The sequence below is a fragment of the Tenrec ecaudatus genome, chromosome X, assembly GCF_050624435.1.
Source record: "Tenrec ecaudatus isolate mTenEca1 chromosome X, mTenEca1.hap1, whole genome shotgun sequence".
Classification (NCBI taxonomy): domain Eukaryota; kingdom Metazoa; phylum Chordata; class Mammalia; order Afrosoricida; family Tenrecidae; genus Tenrec; species Tenrec ecaudatus.
The window spans coordinates 16,439,926-16,466,323 of NC_134548.1; the positions used below are offsets into that span (position 1 = coordinate 16,439,926).

A 26,398-nucleotide genomic window follows, 5' to 3' on the forward strand; every position below is an offset into this window, starting at 1 on the left:
AGAGATGTGCTCTGGATGTGGGAATGGCACATCGGGAACGGGGTTAATAGTCTACGAAAATGCTCTTTGAACAGAGTAATAGTGGAAAAGTCACTAGCAAAAGCAACAAATTAGAAATCACAGCTAATGTCACTTTTAAATATTTCAAAGAAAATCCTAGGTGTCAATTAAATTCATGTTTTACTCTATGTTGTTCGAACCAAATTGTTATATTAAACAAGTTTTATACTGCTATCTCTATAAAACTGACTTCTTTTCCCACATTAAATCATATCCCTCTCTTTCAACCACTGCTACTAAATATGTGTTCATTCCATTGCTGGATTGAACTATTTACTGGGTCACTCTTGTCTGCTATTATCAATACGATATTTTACTAACTTAAAAAAGTGGTCCCCATCCAGCGGGGCTGAGGCAAAGGAGATAGGTGGATTTCTCTTCAGCCAGCAAGGCCCAGAAGAAAGGAGGGAAGCTGATGTGTGCCCTGACTCTGTCCTGTTACTGAAGTTATTCAAAACATCAAAAAGACCTCGCAGATTCCTGAGAATGGCGATTGCTGACTGCTGAGATATTTCTTCCATTGCTGATGCTCTCTAAGGGACACTATGGGATTCTATCAAAACTGAACATTTTATACAATAGTGACTGGACTATTACTACAGACTTTTGTTTTGCTGAAAGATCAAGATTTTGGACGTGTCATTGCTATAATGTGATTGGAATGTAACTGATTTCTGTGTAACTCCTTACCTATATAATGTAACATTGCATGATTGGGACTTGATTAGAAAACATTTGCAAGGGTTTAAGGGAAATATTTCATTAGATGTTGATCAGAAATTAATAAGGATATTTTATATACATTCAAAGACAGGCTTGAGGCATCTCCTGGCTCTGATATAATTGAGCAATTGGTGAATGGCATGGAAGGGTTAGATCCTTGAGCTTGGTTCAAAGTATTTCACATAGCCTGGGTTACAATTTTTGTCCTGGCTATCACATTTTGCTTCTATAGAAAGCTAAGGCATGTGAAGGAGAATCATACGGCCTCTGTGACACTTTTGAAGTTCGTCCATAAGGCAAACACTGTGAGGAGCAGAGAACGGGAAGAGAGTGTTCAAGGACGAATCCTTCATTCTCTCGCAAAGGAGCCTAGAAGTTAGGTTTCTAGTGGTAGAGGGGGACCTCCACCCTTGTGAGTTATAGGTAAGTCCTAATCACATTCTCATGATATTGTTTCTCACTTTACCCTCCTATATGGTGCTGATCTGCAGTTGTCTCTTACAAGCACATAGCTGATTGCCAGCAGCTTTAACTATAGAAGCAGATATTCCTATTTGGTCCTATTCCTGCGTGGTATCCAATCTCTCTCATACCTTCCTCCAATAGCAGATGGGCACAGGGGGACTTTATTCCCCAGCACCTAGATTCAAAATGTTTGCTGTAAGTCTGAATTTTGGGCTATATTAATTGGATCATGATGTTTTGTCTTGACAGCTTTTAGTGTATAAAAAAATAACCATGTCGCCCATGTGGCTTTTGAATTTTATATGTAAAACAAAAGGGGGACTTGCAGGGGGGGGGTCAGATGCTTATAGGCATCTTCCCTGAGGGTGATCAGTTGCCAGACTGTAGTGGGCCCTGCTCCCTGCTGTTGAGGACAATGGACAGGCCTGTAGTCATCAATTTGGTTCCTGTAGGTGGAGTTCACACCCTACTGATAATGGTTCCTATGGAGCTCCAGAGAACAGGTCAAAATTAAGCTGCCACCCTAAACCTAGGATCTGCCCACCTTGTCACATGTATATCCCAATCCCTCCTCTTCCTATTGTGTGTATATCCCTCCCATTGTTGTATAATCTATAGTGCAACCCCGTCCTGTGAAGAATGTCTTTACCTGGAAAGTGGGCTTGCAGGCCCTCAAAGGTATATAAGCCTGGGTTAGCACTAGAGTCCTCTCTCAATGGTCTCTCCCCGACCCACTCCTCGGCTCCTCCTCTCCCAACCTTGCTCCCTTGTTCCCTTTCCCTCCTTCCCTTACCCCTCTCTCCACATGGACCATCAAGCAGGGCAGAGGTGAGCATGCTACTATGAAATGTGTCTGACTCCATTATTGTAATTTCTTTTATCTCTCATGCTCTGGAGGACAATAATATAATATTTATATATCTCAAAAAAAACAGTGGTCCCACAGTTAGTGTAAATATTTTAGTTACAGGATTTCATTGATGAGTTCACTCAATTCTTAACCTAAAATATACTGACCTCAGTCTTCCCATCTGGAGCAAAGAAGAGATAAGAAAACCAAAGACTCAAGAAAACAACCTATCCTGAAAAAAGAAAGAAAACAACTGATCCATAGGACTAATCGTCAATGCAAGCCATAGCACTCATAAATTAAGACTAGAGAGTTAGATGGAACCTGGTGACCACTACTGACCATACTGATCAGGAGCACAATAGAAGCCGAAGATCCTAGAGAGAGTGGGAAAAAATATAGAACAAAACTCACAATCATTAAGAAAAAGATCAGATTTTCTGGTCTTACAGAGATTGGTAGAACCCCCAAGGCTTTGGCCCTTAGATACCCTTCAGACCTGGAACTGTACCAATTCCTGGAGATCACTTTTCAGTCAAATAATAGATAAGCATATAAAGTAAAAAAATTGTGCCATAAAAGCTCAAAAGGACAACATTCTCCCCAAATCAAATTTGATGAGTCAGGAAAGATGGGCAAATAGAAACAGGAAACCAAGGAATGAAGTGGGAAATGTGCTTTTATAGCAAGGGGAGCATATCTAATGCTGTGAGATAAAATGTGCATAAATTGTTGAATAGGAAATTAATTTGCTCTGTAAACGTCCACATTGCTGATCAAGGCTGGCCTATTATTATTGTTACTCAGGTACTATTGTCTCCCTGTCTGTCTGAGGTGGTGAATGAAAGAGTGTGAGGGAGCAAGTGAGCAATAGACAGTACAAGCAAAATGTGGTTAAGTTCATTCTGTGCACAGTTGCAGGAGACAGAAGAATACCCTCAAAATTTGACAGAATTCAAGACCCTAACAAGAAAATGCTGCAAAGACCAGCCTGGTAAATCCACGCTCCATATTGACCAGGCAAGAAAAGCCCATCATTTTCTAGGAGATGCACAGAAAACCAAGTAAGAGCACAAACACCACTTGTCCACTTTGCCTTTTTAGGTGTGGCCATGGTTTTGAGGAGAACACAAGTCACCAAGCTGAATCACACAAATTCCCACTTAAAAGGACCTGGAATTAGACAGTCTGGCCAAAGGGAAAGACACTTACTTGTGTCTTACAGGAGAAGACGGTTTCTTAGAAAGACCTGTTGAAAAGTCACATTTTTTCAGTGGTGATCCCAGGGGTGCGGTGGTCTTGGAAGTTACTGCTCGAGGCTCCTTCTTTGCCTTCTCCACCTGCAAGGGGATACCAGACAGGGTAACTGAGGTTCCTGATTGTCATCGCTTCTACAATTTCCAAAGGATCCCAAATGGAATAGCAGTGCATCTTTCGGTCAGAGGATCAACACAAAGCTACAGTGCTCACATAGGGGGGATCTTTGCAGGATAGGACAAGTCATCCAGTTGGAAAAAAATTCAGCCACAAAATACAAAGATTTTTTTTTCTTTCTTGTTATCTGGCAAAGAGCATAATCTGGTTCTGGACATATAGAAACTGGAAAGAGCACAAAGATAAGCAGTCAAAGCAAAAATATTGCAAAAGGGTAAAAATATGGTTATAAAATCCAAAAACAGTGAGCTGTGGACCCTGAACAATATATATAGCATAATGGAGACTTCAATTACTTCCTCCAGCCCTACCGACACCCCTAAGTCTTCCTCATCACCCACTTCCTTCAAGTCCAAAGGGATGGGCATAAGTGCATGAAAGTCAGTCATCTTCTCCCTTTATCCTACTTTTCTGCAGCAAATTCTTATTTAGCTCCCACACCCACACACACCAACCTCTATCTATAGTAAAACCCGAGTCCAAAACCTTCATGTCTTAGTCAAGAACCTCGAGGTCACAGGATTTAAAACATATATTTTTAATGCCTGTAGTAGTTACATAAATAGGTGTCAACTTGCAAAGGGGTGGAGTCTAGCCTGTCAATCCAGTTTGATGACCTCATTTGGAGGTGCCATGGAGATAAATAGCTCACTGAAGGCCATATACACACAGACTCTCTGTTTTGTCTTCCTGCTGACAAGACACATGGAGCTGGAAGAGCCACGTAGAGACCCCTGACAGCATTGAGATGCTTCCACCGCCACTGGATCCACAAGATTTTGCACCCACTGGCCTGTGATCTTCCTGCATTTGGCCTCATTGCATGTGTTGTATGAATCTGAAGAGGAATTTATAGATTGGTATCTGACATATGGGCTAATTTCAGATTTAAGGACTTGATCTGGACTGGGCTGGGATGTTTTTTCAATATTCAATTGCTCTTTTATATAAAGCTCTTTCTTATACACATGAATCTCCCTGTATTTGTTTCTCTAGTCTACCCGGACTAACACAATACCCACCAGTACAATTATACCATTATGTGGTAGCTTTAAAATAGGTACCGAATTCTTTGATACTCTTCCCTTCAACAAGCGGAGCTTAATTCCGACCCCAACCTTGAATGTGAATAGGAGCCCTGGTGGAATAGTGGATTCTGAGTTGGACTGCTAATGGCAAGGTCAGCAGTTTGAACCTACCAGCTGCTCCATGGGACAAAGTGGAGGTTTTCAGCTCCTGTAAAGCTTTTTAGCCTCAGAAACCCAAAAGGGAAGTGCAACCCTTCTCTTTAGGGTCTCGACAAGTTGGAATTGGTGGCAGTGAGAGAGTGTGTGGTTTCCTCTTTAGGACTTGCTTTTAACAAACAACATATGGAAGAAGTAATGGTGTGTAACTTCCTTCTCTCTCCCTCTCCCTCTCCACCTTGTAAGAACATCAGTTAAGTTCTCAGATGACAAGCTGGCATCTTGCCCATAATCCCCCACCCCCACCCCAGACACTTGAGAGACCCTGTACCAGAACCATCCTACTAACCTAATCCCAATTTCTGACCCAAAGAAACTTGGGATATAATAAACATTTGTTGTTTTAAGCTGCTATAGTTAGGGGCTTTGTTACATAGCAATCAATAACAATAGTATGGTATATATAAGTTCTAAATATACAGAGATTGAAGGTATCTGTTCAACATTTGCTTTCCTGATGGTATCATTGTGCCAGCAAGAAAATTTAAAGGACATTGTTGTGAATGAAAGTTGACCTAGAACCTTAATTCTTATTACCCATATAAGCAAGGCAGAATCAGACATGTCTAAAGATGCAAAGAAAGGACATCCAGACCAGTCTTACTGACTCCTGTCCTCTGGCAGTCAGGCTGTACATGGATAAGGTCTTTAGGAATTTGCTTCAAGGAGCTGAAATTTAGGAGAGTGCAAAAACACGAATGCTTTTCAAAAGTTGGGTGAAATTTTAAACTAAAACTTCCCTTTGGACAGTCTCTGGAAATTGATGAAACCTCGAACCCCAAATCAGGGCAGGAAGGAATCACACTGTCACGAGAAACCACAGCAGGAAGGGGTAGGAATGAATGGATCTGAAACATACCAGAGGGGCCTCAGCTCCCACAGCAGCTCCTTTCCCTGGTTCTCCTGTGCCAGAAGTTGGAGTCTTCTTTCTCTCAGCATTTCGAGTGGGAGAGGATTTGTAAGATGATTTGAGAGCACCAGCAGGAGCTACATGAGGACAGGCATGAAATACTAGAGAGTTACAGTATGATAGCCAGAGAGACACAGAGTACAGACAGAAATAAATGGAGCTGTGGGAAACACCTCATTTGTTAAAATGTGACACGAACAATCTATTGTTCTAAAATCATACCACATTTTTTCGACTGTACATGAAATGGATCTGAACGTAAGCAGGGCTTCAAATAAATTCAAAATGGTTCAGTAATCACTAGCTTCAACAACGACCACATATCTGTTGCATAGCATCCAAATCTGTTGCCTGTTGTACTTGGAGTACGAAACAAATAGCCATGCCCTTCTTGAAGATGGCAGCCGACTGCACGGCTTGGAATGTGCGTTGCTCTCGAGAGTCCCACCAATAATCCAATCTCCAGTATCATGTTTCCCGAAACTTTTAGGAGGAAGGACTGTGGCAGGACTTGTGGGAAGTAACACATTCAAATCAATGCAGTCATCTGTCCACCTTGGAGTGGGCCATGACTGTTTGTTTCCAACTTGGATTAAAGTATCTCAAACAACAGATTTGGATGCTATGGAATGCATACAGGACGCTGTTTACAATTGCAATTAATGAACCCTGTGAACTGATTAAAAGGCAGCCTGGTGGTGTAGTGGTTAAGCACTTAACTGCTAGAGGAAAGGTCAGTGGTTCGAACCTCTTCGGGGATACCTCGGGACGAAAAAAACTTGCGATATATTCTGGGGCACATAAAACGATTGTGAACTGATTAGATGTCCTAATCCTAAAAAGGCTCACATATGGCTAAATGCTCAGGAGTCATGTTCTTTTCTGGGGTTAAAAGTCCAGGTTTTAGAGCCAGTTCTACCTAGCATTGCTATTGAACAGCTGGATCACTTTGGGCAGGGTACTTAACACTAAGTGTCAGTTTCCTCGTGCGGAGAAATTAGCAGAGCATGCCTGCCTGCTCTCCTCTGGAAAACTTGCGTGGACACTGAGTCTCTAGTGAACTTTCTTGGTAGCCATTTCACATGTGCTACCACAAGTCTCTGCTGGGAGAATGAAGTGCGGCCTGTGGGACTCCAGTGAGATTAAGAAGTCGGGATCTTGTGCTTCACATCCTCTATACTTTTTCTCTTTGCTGATTTTGCTCTGTATTCTTTCACCATCAGAAGGCCAAACTGTGAGTATGACTACATAGCAAGTCCTGCGAATCCTCCTAGCAACTCACTGAACCTGGAAGTGACCTGCGTGGTCACAGCACAGTTGGTGTCAGGAGGGAGCATCACTAGAACAACCCTGACTCACTGAAATATGGTAAAAGCACTGCTTGCAAAAAGGACGGACGGAAGGGTAGGCTATGGCATTAGTCAAGGTATGAGAGCAGGAAGAGGTAAATGTAACTCATGAAATGTTTAAATGATAGCTCAATCTCCAGGAAAAATGACTTGCTGGATTCCCTGACTACCTTTAGCCATGGGGGTCAGGAAGGTAGAGGAGTATAGGCCAGTGGTATCTTTGGTTTGCATTTTCTTCTCTAAATATGAATGGGACTCAACTTCCTTATTTTTTGTCACCAGTCGAGTGGGTTGGAATTTAAACTATGTACTAAGAACAGAACAAATCTCCATAACTGATTATTTTGCTATTATTTTTTGCCTGTTGGAAGCCTCTGGGAAAAGAGAGGCACTCTCCAGATGAAGATGGACTTTGGGAGCTTTAAAAGGCAATTTTTAGTTACTAATCTGATTTCATCTTCTGTGAAATCTGATCGATGTCTGAACCTTGGAGGGTAATGATTTTCAAGCCTCCTGTGTATATTTTTGAGTGGGTCCATTTGGATACTAAGGTTGACAAGGTTAAAAGGGCTTTGAATAGTCTTGTCTGTCCCTTGACCCTGGCACACAGCTGTATCGTCCTGAAGTGTCCTGGATTTATTGCTACTGAATAAAAACTGATAGCTTGTTTGGACTCCTGAATTCACAAACCCTAATTGCTTAGACCTACGTTGGGTAAATCTGTTGTGAAAGATCTCTTTAAAGTGTTAAAAAACAAACAAAAAAAACACCCTAAATGTGCCCAAGCTGTGGTATTTTCCATCATCTCAGAAGCATAAAAAACTGGATAACTAAATAAGGAAAGCGAAAGCAGAAATGAATGTTGGTGTTAGTGAAGAATACTGAATATATATCATGGCCGGCCAGAAGGCAGAGGTTCATTCTGTTGTACGTAGGGTTGTTATGAGTTGCAACTGACTTGATGGCACCTAACAACAGCTAGACGGAGGAACAAATCTGTCTTGAAAAGCCAGAATGCTCCTTAGAAGTAAAGATGGTAATACTTGATCCCACACACTTTAGACATATTATACGAGAGGGATGAATCCCTAGAGAAGGGGATAATACTTGCTAAATTAGAAGGTCATTGACAAACAGGAAGACCCTCAATGAGATGGAGTGACACAGCGCCTGCAACTATGGGCTCAAACCCAGAAAAAACTGTGAGGATGCTGCAGGCCCAGGCGGTGCTTTGTTCTGTTGTTTGCAATGTCATTATATGAGTTGGAAGTGACTTCATAGTGTCTAGCAGCGCTAGCAGCAGTCATGGCTTGGACCTGACTTAAAGCTGCCTATCTGCAGTCATCCGTGTCTGCCCCAGTGCCAGCTGTGTGGAGCTGAAAGCAGGCACAGGTTTACTGAACAGGACTTTGACAGGGAGACCACGGCAACTACAGGAATCTCCAAATGGAATACTTCATTTCTCATTTTCAAAATGGAGACACTCTCTACTTCCTACAGTTGTTTTTTATTTTTGTAGATATTTATGTATCATGAAATTCATCTTTTTAATGGACTTAATTCAGTGGTTTTTAGTATATTCACAAGTTGCGCAACTGTCAGTCTAATTCTAGAATATTTTTAACATCCCCAAACAAACTCCATCACTACCAGTTTTCCCCACCCATAGTCCTGGAAACCACAGATCTATTTTCTGTCTCTATGTATTTGCCTATTCTAGACATTTCATAGAAATAAAATAATATGTGGTCCTTTATGACTTAGTATAATGTTTTCTAGGCTCATCTATGTCATAGTATGTATCACAGCTTCATTTCTCTTCCTGGCTGAATAATATCCCACTACATGTACGCACTGAATTCTATTTATCCAATTCGTCAGCTGGTGGACTTTTGGGGTTGTTTTTACTTTGTGGTTATTATGAATAGTGCTGCTATATTTGTGTGCAAATTTTGGTGAGAGTGTATATTCTCATTTCTCTTGAGGATGTAACAAAGAGGTGGAATTGGTGAGTCACATGTTAATTCTATGGTTAACTGTTTGAGGACCTGCCAGACTACTTTCCAAAGCAGAAGCATTATCCATTTTACATTCTCATCAGCACTTTAGGAATGTTCCAATTCCTCCAGATGCTCTCCAGAATTTGTAATTATCTATCTCTTCTATTTTAGCCATTCTGACCATTGCCATCAAGTCGATTCCAATTCCTAGCAACCCTATAGGACAGAGCAGAACTGCCTCATTGGGTTTCCAAAGCAATAATTTTTATGGCAGCAGACATCACAACTTTCTTCCATAGAGTGCAATGATTAAGTGTTTGGCAACTAATTGAAGGTTGGTAGTTTGAACCCACCAGCCACTCTATGGAAGAAAGATATGATATCTTCTCCTGTAAATATTAACGTCTTGGAAACTCTATGGGGCAATTCTATTCTGCCCTGTAGGGCACTAGGAGTTGGAATAGATTCAAGGGCAATTGGTTGAGTGGGGGTAAAGTGATATCTCATTGTGGTTTTGATTTGCATTAGCTAATGGTGTTGACTACCTTGTTGTGGAATTATTGGTAATTTGCATATATTCTCTGCAGAAATAGTCCAACTTTTCAAAAGCAGTCACACCTAGGTAACAGTTTTTATGTCATCTAACTGAAAACACTATTTGGAGAACTGAGAGCAGACCCAACGTCATGTAAATATAATGCTGTTCTTATTGAAAGCTGACCCTCATTAATCTGGGCTTCTTATACATGCTGATGTGCTCTATACTGAGATAAAGGCAGGCCTTTGCTCGTCCAGTATTTCTTAGAATTAAATGCAGGTCTGGTGGGGTGTACTCTACTCCCAGGTGATGCTGGTCCCTGGACCATACTTTGGAGCAACAGTACTGGGGACATTTGTTGAACTCTTACTCTGTGCCAGTCACTGTGCCATCTCATTTACATGCATTATCTCATTCTAGCCTCATGACAACGGGGTCACAGAGCCAGTTGGCAAAGCTGGTCTTAAAACTCCTGAGACTGTGGTCTCCAAACTACTTTGCCAAATCATCCCTAAGAAGAATCTAGTGACTTCCAGAGCTCACCAAGAAGATTTGGTTTTCCTCATCCACACACCCTCAGTCATAAAATAATTGACTTACCTCGGTGACACTTAAAAGCAGCACAGTAATAGTCAACCACTGGTGGATAGAAAAAGTTATTAACTGTTGGAGACATTCCACGAAGCCAAAAACTAGGAATAGAAGTGCAAAAATTCAGGAATCACTCAAAGATCGATCAACACCTCTTCGGGTGTGTCCCTTTGTGCCATCAGCTTGGTCTCTTTCTCCCGAGCCACGGATCTGCTCAGAGAGCCCGGGGCACTTCTGCTCTTGGCTAAAGAAGCCTGTGTGACTATCAAAAATCATATAACAAGAAAGGTTTCCATGGGACTAAGGTGCATATGATGAGCTGAAAGAGGGGATCAAATGAAAACATAAAGCAAAATTAAATAAAAACAGTTCAAAGCAGCACAGAATAAGATGTAAATTCGCTTCTGTATGACAGAGAAAATGCTGGAAATAAATTCAGGAGAGTCTAGTAAAGCGTGTTAGAGTTTGTCTCACAGTAAAATGAAATAAACACTGTGCCATTTAAAGTTTGGGGACTGTGTTAATTCTCTTGGGGTGCCAGGATTTCTTGACTGTGTTATTATAGCATACAGACTTTTGCCATTCTAATTAGCCCACCTTCCAAGATGTGCTCAAGAAACCCAGCTAACCACCAAATAGATCTACCACTGAAAAACCATTCCTTCTACAAAACACTGCTTTAAGTCCTCTATTAAGAGAAATGTCTTAATACACTGATCTGGTTGATGAAATATGTAGTCTCATAACAGAATCAAAAGGATACGCTTTCCATGTAAATAAGGGCAAAAACTAAATGAGACATATAAAATGAAAAATCATCACTTGGTTAGCAGTTTTTTAATTAATTAATAATTTTATTGGGGGATCTTACAGCTCTTATAACAATCCATACATTGATTAGCAATTTTAGTGGAGATAGTGATATTCATAATCTAAAATTCAGTGACCTAAATATCATTTCTATGGTTTTGGAATGATAGATTTACTTTTTGAAGTAATCACTATGTCGTTTTGGGAGAATTTGTGCTCTGCAAGTGGATATTTCAGTTGTCAACAATATATTGCCATCTTTGCATTTAAGCCATTGCAAAAGAAAGAGGTAGCATCAATTTGTAACCAGTGAATTAATGAAAACATGAATTATACTCACTAATGAGTAAGCTCTTGATTATTTACTGCTTCCTGTGCTTCGACATTAAAGATAAGCAGCTTCGAGACACTTATAGGGTCTCTGACACATAGGACATGCCTTGGTGATGGAATTGCAAGATGAGAATTTCATCAGCAATGAAAGCCAATGAAACAACCAGGAAGACACGTGGGCATCTTTAAAGTCACAAATATCATCCTCATCCCTTGGTGATGAAGTGACATGATAAATTAGCATCCACTGTTTCTTGAACAGTGCTTTCAAATATCCATTGGGCTCCCCTCCCCCACTCCCTCTCTTAACATCCATACCCTGAAAAGTGTACGTTAGTGACTTGTCTGAGCCTCTAGGAGAGGTACATAAGAACACAGACAGCACATGTCCTATATATAGCACCCTTCTCACACCTCAAAGCAGAGTGTCTGAAAAGGCTGCGTATACTTTTCCTCCTTTAAAGTCCTTGTATTAGTTCCAAGGCTCTGCTTTCACTAAAAAATGAACAGGTCTGAGGGACTACAGGCCTGGTTTCTTCACATATCCAATTTTCCCACTTGCCTATGGGTCATCATGTCTGCCTTTTTCTGGCTAATAATAAAACACATGGCATTACTAACTGGACAGTTATTTGTTTAAGTTATGCCTGCCCACTGGTGAACTGATTCCTAGGCAGAATGGAAGAATGCTATTCATTCTTCTTATTGTTCAGCCACAACCTGGCTCGTTGCAATGTACTACTAGTGCAGCCCTGGGGCTTCCACATTCAGAGCACTGCCTAAAATCAGGGTGCTATTTGTAGGAGGTGCAAGAGGAGGGTCTCACAAACGCCAGTTTTAATATGTTCATGAAAAAAGAAGACATTGGAAAGACCAGGTCTACAAGTTCACTTGCCTCGTTCCGGAGAGTAAGATATAGCCGCAGTAGATGAAGACAGGCGTTTATTCACTGGAGGCTCCATCTGCTTTGGCAAATTCATGGTTGAGGTTGAAAGCTTGTCACAAGCTGCAGATAAATGCAATAAAGGCACCAATGTTGAGACCAACAAAGACACTGGTATAGAACACACATAACCCTAAGTACTCTTCCGGTTCCCTACCACTCTGGGCCCCTGGGGCACAGCACAGGGCACTTCTTTCCCCCAGAGAGCTAATTATCCTAATTTGGAAATTCCCAGGTTATAGCAACCACTGGTCTGAAGCGAGAGCCTCTCTTCAATTTCAAACATTCAAGCTTACTAAACTGTTCCACTAAAGCCAGGTTAATCCCACCTGCAAATCAGTTGTCTGATGTCCATTGATGTTTAAACATATTTTCACCCCATGTACCCAAAACCAATATAGACTCAGAGACAAATTGCGACTGAAAACTGGTCTGTGGTCTATTTGAGACTAGCTACGAGTGGAAATTGGCCTTTATCTGAAGGTTATCTGTAGCTCAGGTCTGACAGGAGCGTGATTTATAATGTAAGGAGCTATATTTGAAGCATAGTGGACATTAGCACTTGGATTCTCCCTCTCATCAAGAGATGGAGTTAACATGCTGCTGGATTTTCATACATGAACCTGGTGTTTTCATTTTCTCTTTGGTGTTCTCATTTTCCAGCCATTATTTCTAGTCAAGCCACGCAGGAAACTAAGAGGTACTGACTGTGCTGAGTGCGGCAATCTCAGAGCCTGTGGCAAAAGACAATTATGTGTCCCTGGCTTTAATGGACGTGGACTCATTAATAGCATTTGCAAAATATACTCCTTGGCTCATCTCATTTTCAGTTGAGAGAACTGCTGTTTGGCTATTTCTTTTGACCATATGACAATCTGAAATAATTTTAAACTGAAGTAAAATAGATATATAACTATTATGTTAAAATTTACTAATTTTTCCCTGATGATTTTCTTTTGGTATAATTAAAATATTGAAACTCGAAGTAAGTTTTGATGATCTGAAAAAAATTAACCGTTAACAATTCATAAAGCCATGCAGATAGGAGTACACAGTTTCCTTTTGTCTCCAATGATATGGCACATTGATACTGGTCTTCAGAAATGTGATATTTTGCTCAATGTATATTGTTTTGTATTCATTTTATTTAAAAATATTATAGTAAAGCAATTTTATCTTGGTTACTGAGATCTTTGGCACTGCCTATAATTTTGTGCCTGATCTGAAAACTTAAGTCAGGATGATTATCACATTTACCCCACCCTCTCCTGGTCCTGGTTCAGGGTGCTAATTTCCTAATGGGTAATAACTCAACTATACCGGCACCTCTATGTGGGAAGAAGTCAGTGCCAATAACTATAACTTGGCTGTGCAGCAAATGTTCTGCCACTAAGCAATACCAACGGTGGTCGCGCTTTGTGAAAGGAATGCCGGAAGCCAAGAATACTGATGCGCAGTGCTCTAATGTGATCATCTGCTTTGCTGGCAAATATTGCATTCCTTCTAAATCTTGTTTTTTCTTTACCAGCACAAGATGGGTTGGGTTTCTCAAGTCGGTATTAAATGGGTGTAAAGTTTTTGTGCTAGTTCTGCTGTTGATCTAATTCACAGGCCTGTCTCCAAACCAGAGGAAAGCATATTCAACAGAAAGATGGAATCAAGAACAAAGCCAGATTATCAACTATTTGGATTGCCGGTGTTAGTTAGGACCGACCCAGATTTGCTTCTATACCCATCCCTCTCAAACAACCCTCTAAGAATCCACGGCATTACCATGAAGCTCAAGTGTTCCCTGTAAGCTAGATGAAAAATGATTTTGGTGACCAGAAGTAATCTCACCCCTCTCTCTCTACTTTTTTCTGTCTAACACAGATGATTAATGAGTACTGAATATCTAAATGTACAAAAGTTAAACATTGACAATATTTTTCAAGGCAGAAATGAGTGAGCCAAGGATGAAATATGTCCACTGCATGAGGATGTAAGGCATGCGTAGCTCGATGATGACAAAGGAACAAAGAAAGGCATGTGGCTATGTCATTGACAACTCTAGAAAAAAAAGTTATAATGGTTCAGACTTCTTTAAGAAGTATATTGCATAATTGCTTGCAATAGACACGCTAAAGATGGAGGAGGGTGGTTAGAATATTTATGACAAAATGCTATGGCCCGGCAGTGTTCATTCGGATATACCATCGGTGGCCTCAGCAGCAGTGGCAGCGGTGCCTGCGTCCACAGGGAGGGTGCTGGCTGCTAAACCTACAGGAGGGGGTGGGGTATTTTCTGATTCACCTACACAGCAAGAAATCAAGCAAAGAAAAGTAAAATAAAAAAGATCCCACTTTTGGTTGTTTTGCAGTTTAAACTAGGAACATTTTACAAGTCAGTAAAATGGGTTGTCCCCTCCCCCAAAGAAAAAAAGTATAGTTACTGTCCAAATACATTGTTAAAATTACAATGCAGCAAAGGCAAGAAACTGTATTATAAACTTAAATCCATTTGCTCCAACCCTGTATAATTGAGTACTGAGGCTACTGAAATGCAGGAAGACATTCAAAATGGGCAGTTACCTACCCAGTGATTAGTAACAATCCATACTTTAAATTAAACACTTAAATATTAAAGATGAATAATAAACAAGTTACCTTGAAACAAAACTGGAAGAACAAACAATTAGTGAGGAGAAGGGGAAACCGGGACCTGCTGCTCTGCCTCCCTTGTCCTGTATAACCGTAATGGAGCCTCTGCCACCTTCCATCCCTAACATGACCTTGGAGCTGCCAGGAGCTGTTTAACCAGGTCGGCGTTTATTTTCTTTGCTTTTACATTAGACTTCTGGACATTTTCTTCTCCCTTAAAGCCCAGTCATGGCAAGAGGAATGCACAGACTCCTTTCTTGAGAAATGAAGGAAGAAGCTGGGCACATTTAAACCTTCTATCTGCAAACAGTCCCCTGAAAACTGTGGAAAGAGCTTCTGTGGGTGCCGCCTGTGTTTCCCACCACCCTGCAATGCGGGAAGAGCAGGCAGCATGGAGACACTCACCATCACGGCTGCCAGAGCTTGAAGCCAGTGCTCCTCCCCAAGAGCACTTCTTCTTCAGTTCCAGCTGCTGTGTACGCTCAATAGATCTGCGCATCATCGCCTCCAGCCGTTCCTGTCCAGGGCAGGAGGAGTGTTGCAGTGACAAAGAACTAAATTAGTCACCTAGCCCCACCTCACTGCCACTCCTCCAACTGGATGAAGTCACAGAATGGGCTTTCTGGGCAGTGGCACCAAGGCACTCTGCATCCAGCACTTGTCCACGTGTGCCCCACCAGCCAGCTCTCAGTGGGCGGGCGGAGAGTCCGCCCCCCTCCCGGCCCTCTCCCTGGAGAGAAACAACCAGCTGAGCCAGGCCTTAATTTGTTTAAGAAAAGTGCCAGAGAAGCAGCATAAACTCCTTGAGCTGTCTCTAATCATTCTGCAGGAGAATGAGAATCCTACTCTAGAATTCTCAGCAGCTGCTCCATTTGAAAGCATAGAACATTCTGATTCAAGAAAAATGAAACTGAAATATAATTTGGCATTTTGTAAGCCTTAAGTATGATTTTTTTGGGGGTGATGGTGGGTGGTGGTGATATATGATTTTGAGATCTATTATACAAGGTCTCATTTTCTTCTTGGAACATTTTAAAATAAAAATTTAATTGTGGTAAATATATATGTAACCAAAAACCCCTGACATTTCAACATTCTTTACATGTACAACTCAGTGTCATGGATTATGCCTATCTTTTAGTTCAACAATCCACCTTAGGTTTTCTTAAAGAAGAATGGAAGGTTTTCTATTTGGGGATAAAATGTTGCAAATTTCAAAATTTAAGAGAGATGGTACTTGGGTACCAGTACCAACTGCTCTGAAAGGTCCTCGACAGACCAGGAGAAAAGGGGAGAACAAAACGCAAAATCATAAAAGAGACCAGGCTTACTGGTCAGATAGAGAGATTGGTCGAACCCCTGAGACTATGGCTCTAACTCAGTTTTCAAGTCTGGAACTGGACTCACCCATATAGTTCAGTTTTCAGCCAAATAATAGACAGGTCTATAAGGGAAACAATAATACTAGTGGGGGTATTCATTCATACCCTAGAATAATCAACCATTTGTGATCAAAAGGGCATTTACCCAAGGACACAGTTCAGAAGAGTTACAGTAAAAAAGGAGGGAATTGCAATGGATAAGATTAAACAAAATACATAAGAATTGTTGAATATAAAGCTGATGATTTGCTCTATAAGCATTTACTGAATTTACAATAAAAATTCAAATTTTAAAAATTTTATTTTTAAAATTTCAATCAAGTACTGAGCCTTCTGACCCCAAAATAAAGCATCCATAAATTACCCAGAGTTGGAGCCAAAACCAAACCAAACTAAACTCACTGCCCTTAAATTGATTCCAACACGGAAGAAGCAGCACACCAACATGCGTGATCCTGAAGGGCAGAGGAGACCAGGTCTCAAACAACAAAGGTGGGGGTGGGGTGGGGAATCACATCACCATGAATGAGAGGGAGTCCGTGATGGGGACCCAATGCCCATCTGTAGACAGCTGGACATCCCTTCCAGAGGGGTAGTGGGGAGGAGATGAGTCACTCAGGGTTCAGTGTAGCAACGATGAAACTAAAAACCTTCCTCTAATTCTTGAACGCTTCCTCCCAATTATCATGATCCCAGTTCTACCTTGCGGACCTGGTAGGATGTACCAGAGGATGTACAGTGGTGCAGTAGGGATCTGGAAACACAGGGAATCTAGGACAGACGAACCCCTCAACACCAGCGGTGGGAGTGGCGACACCGGGAGGGAAGGGGGTGTAGAAAGGGAGAACCGATCTTGGAGATCTATGTGTAACCTCCTCTCTGGCAGATGGGCAATGGGAAGGTGGGTGAGGGGAGACGCTGGGCAGTGTAAGATAAGATAAAATAATTATTTATAAACTATTAAGGGAGCAGGGGGAAGGGGGGAGCGGGGAGGGAGGGGGAGGGGAAAAAAGGAAACCGAGCTGATTCCAGGAACCCAAGTAGAAAGCAAATTTTGAGAATGATGAGTGCAACGAATGTATAAGGGTGCTTTGCTCAATTGATGTATGTATGGATTGTGATAAGAGTTATATGAGCCCCAATAAAAAGATTTATTAATTTAAAAAATTGATTCCAACTCAGTGACCCTAGGTGACAGAGCAGAAATACTCCTGTGGGTTTCTGAGGCTGTAAATCTTTCCAAGGGGAGAGAACCTCGTCTTTCTCCCAAGCAATGGCTTGAACTTATCTTTCTCCCAAGGAGTGGTTTGAACTGCTGACATCTTGGTTAGCAGACCAACCTGTAACCCACTATGCCACCAAGGTTCCATAGAGTTGGACAGGGTGGGATGGGGTGGAGTAAAAACAATTTTAAGCAGAAGAGACCAGCAACAACCTGGTTTTGTTGAACAGAATATTTATCAAAAGCATTATCCTGTGTTAACTAAATAGTTACTTTCAAAAACCTGGGTCTGAAAGCTGGCAGATACTTTCTTTAAGGTAAGCATAACATTGTTCTAATTCTTCAGCCTTTGCCTTCCCCACCCCCTAACTCCTGGCCCTATGACACTGCAAATAACAAATCCTCTCTGCCTGGTCCACTAGAAAGGTTAGAAGCAAAATAAATTTGACTCTGACGCCCTTCACCCTCATCACACTGAACCCTGAGATGTTCCAGGCACTAGGCTAATTAACACTAGCCTGGATCCAAAGCAAAAACATGATCTTTTCTCATAATTTGGGGGAAGGGAAATAAAAGGTAAGCAGTTTTCTTTGGAGTATCAATTGGGGACCTGGAAAAAGGCTCCTTTATTTTGTTAACTGTAAACAAACAAAGGTCACTTAGGAGGGGTGTGTGGGAGTGGGGTTCCTTTTGTCTACACCACAGGGGATGAGGCAAACTGTTCACAGGCCACATCTAAACCTCCTTCATTTGCATAATCTTCCTCTGAGAAGCACTTTGCTAGGAGACGGACTCAAGGGACCTGTGAACAGAAAGGAGGGGTTTTTTTCCTTCTTGAAGTCACACTGTTGTATTTGCTAGATTTTGGCCTGAGACTCTACCATCATGATTGTGCATTTCCCAGCAAAGCCTCGGCTTCACATCCAGGTGCCATTAAATGCTGACGGCCAACCTCAGAAGAATCTGCCTGGGGAAAGGTCGAGCTTGGAAAGATTAGATTTTATTCTATTCAGTGGTTACCAACCTTCCTAATGCTGCGACCCTTTAATACAGTTCTGCATGTTGTGGTGACCCCACCCCCCACCATAAAATTATTTTCGTTGCTACTTCATCACTGTCATTTTGCTACTGTTATGAATTGGGTGACCCCTGTGAAAAGGTCATTAGACCCCCAAAGGGGTCTGGACCCACAGGTTGAGACCTGCTGGAATAGAACTTCCCTCCCATTTGGTGTCTTAAGTAGGGTCACTTGAAGCACGGGCAAACTAGTCATTCATTATATGGATTCAACATAAAAGTATTTAACTGATGACCTATTTTAAGTCTTTCAGCCTAGAGTGAATTCAGTATGTGTCAACTGTGGTGGAGTTCCTACTTTCCAGAAGACCTTCAAAGATAGTCTGTCATCTATGAAGAAACCAAGTGAACAAAGCACACCAAGACTCACCAGGCCAGCCTTACCACTGACCAGCCAGCTGAAGAGCTCAATCATAAAAACATTCTCAGCTTGGAGCACCTCAGGGTGCAGTGTGATTAAGGTTAAGAGTGCCAAGGTCAAGTTTAATTTGCTTCTAGCCTTTTCTAGTGGACCAGGCAGAGATGATTTGGTATTTGGTAACTGAACAGCATTACCAAATATCTCTGCCTTCCACCTCTAATCCACTGAACTGCGGCACATTTTACCATTACTTGGGCTTGAAGTATGCATATGAAAATGCAACTCTCCCTGAGAGAAAGGGAATTACACTTCATGTAACTCAGCTCTTTGGACGAGATAAATAAAAATGGGAAGCAGCCAAACTTTATAGGAAGGGGAATTATGAATCCAAAGAAGTCAGAATGGGGATATTGGAACACATCAAACTAAAACGTGCCCACTTCACTCTTATCTGAGATCTGTCCTGCATAGGTCAGTATTTCCCACTGGGTGTGTTTTTCTGTTGCTTTGTGTGATGGAATGGAAAGAATCTTGGATTGGAAGTAGGACATAAGGATTCAAATTCAGCTCTGCTACATTTCCGTTATCATCTTAAACTAATCATTTAACCTGCCTAGACTTCCATTTCCTCCTCTATAATATAGAGCTGTACTTCTATCACCAGACCATTCTAGGTCTACGTGACGCCACTAACCAGTGCCGGGGCCCTGGTGGCATAGTGAGTTATGCGTTGCGTGCTGCTAACCATAAGATCAGCAATTTAAACCCACCAGGCCCTCTGAATGAGGAAGATGAGGTTTTCTGCTCCTGTAAAGATTTATAGTCTCAGAAACCTAAGGGAGACGTTTTACTCTGTCATATAGGTGCACTATGAGTCACAATGGACTAGATGGTAGTGGGCTTGGGTTTTGGTTACCCAAATGCCAACTAAATCTGAATTTGAAGAGGAAGATTATTAACAGTTTAAAGTAGAGATCTCAAACTTGAGCCCTCAGAACTGCCTTACCAAACCAAATTCACTGTCATCAAGTCCCTGCTGACTTATATCAACCCTACGGAGCAGGGTAGAATTACTCCTGTGAATTTCTGAGACTGTAACTCTTGACAAGAGTAGAAAGCCCCATCTTTCTCCCAAAGAGCAGGTGGTGATTTCCAACTGCTGACCTTTCAGTTAGCATCCCAACTCCGAACCACTAGCTACCGGGCCTCCTGTAGAACTGTCAGAGGAGCTTAAAATGTTGATGAAGCAATGCATAAAAGAGTGGATTTTTAGTTAACAAACAAGCAAACAAACATTGATTTCTGAGGCTTATCACCAAAGTGGGTATGGGATGGGGCCTGAGAATCTGAATTCCTAACAGGTGTCCAAGTGATGTTGATGTTGCTGGTCCTAGAACCATGTTCTGAGAAAAAACTGGTTAGAGGGAAGCCTGAGTAAGAGACAGAGACACATGGAGAAAGAGAAAACCCATTCATATCAGAAAAATGTTAGTGTTGTTAAGTGCCACCGAGTCAGCTCCCACCCATAGTGACCCTCTGCACAACAGAACAAAACACTGTACAGTCCTGCACCATTTTCACCAGCTCTTATGCCTGAGCCCATTGATGCAACCACTGTGTCAATCCATCTTGTCTAGGGCCTTCCTCTTTTACACCCCTCCAACTTTACTAAACATGATGTCCTTCTCAAGCGACTGGTTGGTCTCTCCTGACAACATGTCCAAAGTATGTAAGACGAAGTCTTGCCATCCTTGCCTCTCTAAGGAACACTCTGCTCTTATTTCTTCCAATATAGATTGGTTTGTCCTTGTAGCAGCTCATGGTACTAATAAATATTCAACTTACATGCTGCAGGCTGAAATTCCTGCCAAGTTCTGATTCTATTGAGCACTGTCTAATGATCAATAGAGGGTGAGGAAAGGACAAAGCAAATGCTTGTCCCCAGAACACCTTCTAATGGCTGGAACTTAGTGGAAAGAACCAGGGACCTCACCTGGGACCCCTTGAGCTCTGGCCCTAAATCTACTGGAATTAACTTGGAGGAGAACAACCAGGTGGCCTAATGAACATTAGCCAAGCAGACCTAAAGGCCTCCTGTGCCTATGGCGCATTCTCTGTCACTCACGTAGCCATCTCAGTTAAGAGTGGCGGGGTGCCTTTGCTTTCTCCACTGCCCTTACTGCATACTTTCCGGTGATGACTGTGCAGGGACAAGCCCTACAGTGACCCTCATCAAGGATCTACGGAGGTCTTTCTCTCCACATGGAGACATCACATCTGGCTATAAGGCTGTGTGGTCAGCAGTACTCATTGAAAACAGCCAGTCCGCCAAAAGAACGTAGCTCTTGTTTAGATAAGTAAATTCAGCAGTTTCCCACTTTGCCTCCAGCCTGGTAGGTTTTGCCAGATACCAAGCAAGAACAGTATGAGATACTCTAATGCAGTGGTTCTCAACCTTCCTAATGCCGCGACCCTTTAATACAGCTCCTCATGTTGTGGAGGCCCCCACCCCCAACCATAAAATTATTTTCGTTGATACTTCATAACTATAATTTTCTACTGTTATGAATCAGGCGACCTCTGTGAAAGTGTCGTTCAACCCCGAAAGGGGTCACGACCTACAGCTTGTGAACTGCTGTTCTCATGTGTCAAAAGATTGTAGTTTTCTCTCTTTAAAGGAGGCCTTCCCTAGTTATGTGCTTAGTATAAGGGACATGGTGCTCCAAAATTCCCATTTTCCAGGGCCACTAGACAAGAACTTCTTAGTCTCCATGTGGAGAATGGCAGCATATTGTGTTCTCCAGCCTAACCCAAGATTAATGGCACAAGTGGTTCAAGAAGCTTGACTCCTGGAGTTGAGTTGGTGTGGGGCAGCATGTGAAGAGGTCGAGGAACACACCTCGGGGAGAAGGAAACCTCTAGCAAAACAATGAGCTCAGAATCGAGGTTTCAATTAGACACTGAATACCTCTGACCAGACTCCACCGCTCACCAGTTCCCAAGAGCTCTGATGGCTGCATCTGCCTCTGCAGACAAGAAGGTCTCCTGCCTTCAACCCTCAAGAAATGAGGAGCAACCAAGAGCAACATCACCTCAACTGAAGGGACAAAGCTGCAGGGTGGGGCTGGGGAGCTACAGAAGGGTGACCCTCAACAGGCCTCCCATTAACTCCAAAATACCTAACCCAGAAAGGCAGACGCAGCACACACACAATTTCCAACAAGGTAGAGAAGCAAAAGCGGCTGCAATGGATGAACTCTTGCTGTAGACACCTGCCATTCTCCGTGGTCAAGAAGAAATCTGGCATTGAGAGAACTGCTATCCGCCAAGCAGTAGTAGCTTCCCAGGGCTTGCTAACGAATTGGGGGAACTGCAAGGGGGTTCTTTTGGAAAGGATCTCTTGATCTGCAGATCTTGCCATCCATCCTCCCCAAAGGTGATTTGTGAGAACAGCAAACAGAACTCCACATGAGCAAAGCACTGCTGCTGACATGGTTAACAAGCTAGCTTGGGCTATAGAAAGTCCCTAAGCTACCCCCAGATCTCCTGGGGACCTGATAGTGGAAGCAGGTGTCAGAAGGAGGCTGCTGCTTCCTTGGGTTGCCACACACCCAGAGGAGGCCCTGTTCTCAGTCTCACCCTACTGGGCCTGGGCAGCAGGGGTGGGAGAGGAAAAATCAAGTCCAACTTGCATCTGATCACCATGACTAGGCAGCATGTCTCATCATACATACACATTAGGGGTGAAAGGAAACACACAAAGCAAAAGGAGAAGTCTTTGGAAGCTAGGCCATCAGTGAAACAAGGGCATAAGGACAGAACGGCTTGGGGGAGGATATTTTTTCTTCATGTTCCAGAAGGGGGAGGAGCATCAAACTGTGTGACCGAAAATGCCTCCCGCACTAATGATCTCTTAAAGAGCAACAACAAAAACAGTGTCTCAAAGGCCGATCCCTGTAAAACTGTAGGCTATACCAGAGGATCAGGGAGTAGCTAAGACTTCACAGTGCCACTTTGCTGCAGCAGCAACTAGTTTTCCCTTGAATCAGCCGTCTTCCGGGATATTAAGGAGGAAGAGGAAAAGTTCTAAGTCATCAAGCACTAAAGGATGGGAAGAAGCTGTTGAGGCTGGTGACTTAGAACATACACACACAGCTTGAAAGGGGAGAAATGTGTCCCCAGTTATTGCAACAGCCATTTGTGCACTGCATGTGTCTTGATCTATGTATGGGATCCATGCTATGCTCAATTCTGGGAGCTACCTCTTGACCTTGCTTAAGCCAATGTCATATACAATAAATGAAGGGAACCTAGCATTTCAATCATACTTGTCCTGTCACTTTGCTTAGCACCTGCTCCAAAAATCAACTCCGTTCCTACCCATAGCCACCTGGAAAGTGGGTGATAGTGTTCTCTGGGTTGAAATTTTAAAAAGCCTTGCCTTTGTCAGCAGCTGCTAAGTGATGGAATAGGACTTGAATCTAGAATTGATTACGCCACAGTTATCAGACTACAACCCACCACACTGAGCCAGGCCTCCATCCCTAGTTCGGATCTTCATTTACTAACAGGAACAAAGAAACCATATGGAAACTGTTACCCCTTGGGGAGCACAACCAAAATCCAGTGCCAATAAATTGATCCCAACTCATAGCGACTCTGTAAGACAGAATAGATCTGTTCCTGGCCAAATTGTGTGTGTGCATGCTCATGTGTTTATATGAATTGCTTTTTTCCTTAGTTAAAAAGTGTTCAGAGTTTTTAAAGTATGGCATTTATACATATGTCTTTGTAACCAACAGTATTGGAAATTAACATGTATATTATGAGAGGACTAAAACGTTAGTAAAACATTTTCATTCTTTTAATTACATTTCCCATAAATTTCGTTGAAGCCCCGATATTCATACTAAAAACGAGTCATGATACCTAATGAATAAAAAATAATGACCACTTGATACAGAGCCATGATTATATCCTTAAAATACACACGCCAAGAAAATCTATATTTCAATATCTCTCAAGATATATTTTCAAACTTTAGTAATAAAGGACTCTGATACCATTTCATTTCTCTTTTATAAGGTAACTGGAGAGAAAAGATGATTAAAGCAAAGGCATACATTAAAATTTAAAGATACACACATCTTTGTGCTTAAAGGGAGACTATTCCATTTTCTAGTGGTATCTCAGAAGCATATTAGTCTCTATTACCAAACTTCTTCCTCTGATGTTTATCAACTTTGGAGACTGGAATTCCTAAACAGTGGCCCTTGGGTCTGTCACAGAGGATACAAACTCCTGACTGTAATCCCCAGTGCTAAACCACCAATTCCCCATAAATAATCCCTTCTCAGTCTTAGACAATGTTATAACTGCCTAAAACTCCAAGTCCCTAACAAGAGCTCTCTTCCAGCCTTAACTCAAGGTGCCCTGGCAATGCAATGGGATAGGCATTGGTCTGCTATTAGGTCGGCGATGCAAACCCACCATTCATTTTGCAGACAAAAAGACGAGGCTGTATTTTTCCATAAAGATTTATAATCTTGGGGAGTTGACCTCAAGGGCTCAGTTAGAAAGAAAACATTTTGAAAATGTTGATGGCCGCTGTGTTCTCATTTGTCGCCTTGCCTTGTTATACCTTGTTTTTTTGGTGGATATTATTATCTCTACAGATTTATCTAGATAAGATGGGCTGGATGACCAGTCTGGAGGAGAAAACAACGGGACCAATGGTTCTGGGGGAACATGGGAGAGGAGGGGGCAGGGGTAAGGAGATAATATTGACCAACCTAGGGACAGGGGAGCAACAAGTGATCCAAAATTAGTTGTAAGGAGGGTGTGAGGCCTGGTAGGGAATCAGCAAGGGCAATGTAACCAAGAGAAATTACTGAAACCCAAATGAAGGCTGAGCTTGATAGTGAGACAAGAGGAAAGTAAAAGGAAATAGAGGAAAGTACTAGGAGAAAAAGGGTATTTATAGAGTTCTAAATACAGGCATGTAGATATGTAAACGTACTTATATAAGGTGGTGGGGAAATAGATCTATGTGCATATATTTATAGGTTTAGTATTAAGGTAGCAGGACATTGGGCCTCTACTCAAGTACTTTCGCAATGCAAGAACACTTTGTTCTATTAAATTGGCATTCCATGATACATACCTTCCCGACACGATTGCTGAAGGCAAATGTGTGCATAAGCAAATGTGGTGAAGAAAGCTGATGGTGCCCGGCTATCAAAAATATAGTGTCTGGGGTCTTAAAGGCTTGAAGGTAAACAAGCAGCCATCTAGCTCAGCAGCAACAAAGCCCACATGGAAGAAGCACACCAGTCTGTGTGATCACGAGGTGTCGATAGGATCAGGTATCAAAGAACAAAAATCTATCATTGTGAATGATGGGGAGTATGGAGTAGAGACCCAAAGCCCATCTGTAGGCAAATGGACATCCCCTTACAGAAGTGTCGTGGGGAGGAGACGAGCCAGTCAGGGTGCAATGTAGCACCAATTAAACATACAACTTTGCTCTAGTTCTACAGCGCTTCCTCCCCCACACTATCATGATCCCAATTCTACCTGACAAATCTGGCTAGACCATAGAATGTACACTGGTACATATAGGAACCGGAAACACAGGCAATCCAGGACAGATAAACCCCTCAGGACCAATGAGAGTAGCAATACCAGGAGGGTTAGGGGAAGGTGGGGGAGAAATGGAGAACAGATCACAATGATCTACATATAGCCCCCTCCCTGGGGACAACAACAGAAAAGTAGATGAAGGGGGACATCAGTCAGTGTAAGACATGAAAATATAATAATTTATAAATTATTAAGGGTTCATGTGGGAGGGAGGGGAAAATTGAGTACCTGATACCAAGGGCTCAAGTAGAAAGAAAATGTTTTGAAAATGATGATGGCAACAAATGTACAAATGTCCTTGACACAATGGATGTATGGATGAATAGTGATAAGAGTTGTAAAAGCTTCTCATGATCCCTCTCCATTCATTTCCTTTCCTTCTTCTTCCCTTCCCGAAAGGAGAGGAGATGGGAGTCTGGCCCTAGCGCGTGTTCTCTCCGCTCCCCACCTTCCCACGATCACACAGGGTGGGCAAATCTCATATTCATATCAGGAGTAAACCAGAGGAGTGAGACTTCTCCTCCCCCTTCTTTTTTTTAAACATTTTATTAGGGGCTCATACAACTCTTATCACAATCCATACATATACATACATCAATTGTATAAAGCACATCCATACATTCCTTGTCCTAATCATTTTCAAAGCACTTGCTCTCCACTTAAGCCCTTTGCATCAGGTCTTCTTTTTTTATCCCTCCCTCCCCACTCCCCCTCCCTCTTGAGCCCTTGATAATTTATTTATAGATTATTATTTTGTCATATCCTGCCCTATCCAGCGTCTCCCTTCACCCCCTCCTCTGTTGCCCGTCCCGCAGGGAGGAGGTC

General features: G+C 42.2%; 1 protein-coding gene across 2 annotated transcripts in view; it reads right to left on the reverse strand.

The window, feature by feature from the left end:
- MAP7D2 (MAP7 domain containing 2) overlaps positions 1 to 26,398 on the reverse strand; it is a 141,100-nt gene that overhangs the window by 40,265 nt on the left and 74,437 nt on the right. For both annotated transcript variants that reach the window (XM_075538787.1, XM_075538786.1), the window contains exons 4-7: positions 15,295 to 15,406; positions 12,203 to 12,313; positions 5,636 to 5,763; positions 3,311 to 3,438 (exon numbers count right to left, since the gene is read on the reverse strand). In XM_075538787.1, the coding sequence (XP_075394902.1) occupies positions 3,311 to 3,438; positions 5,636 to 5,763; positions 12,203 to 12,313; positions 15,295 to 15,406 (479 nt within the window). The remainder of the gene's footprint in view (positions 1 to 3,310; positions 3,439 to 5,635; positions 5,764 to 12,202; positions 12,314 to 15,294; positions 15,407 to 26,398) is intronic.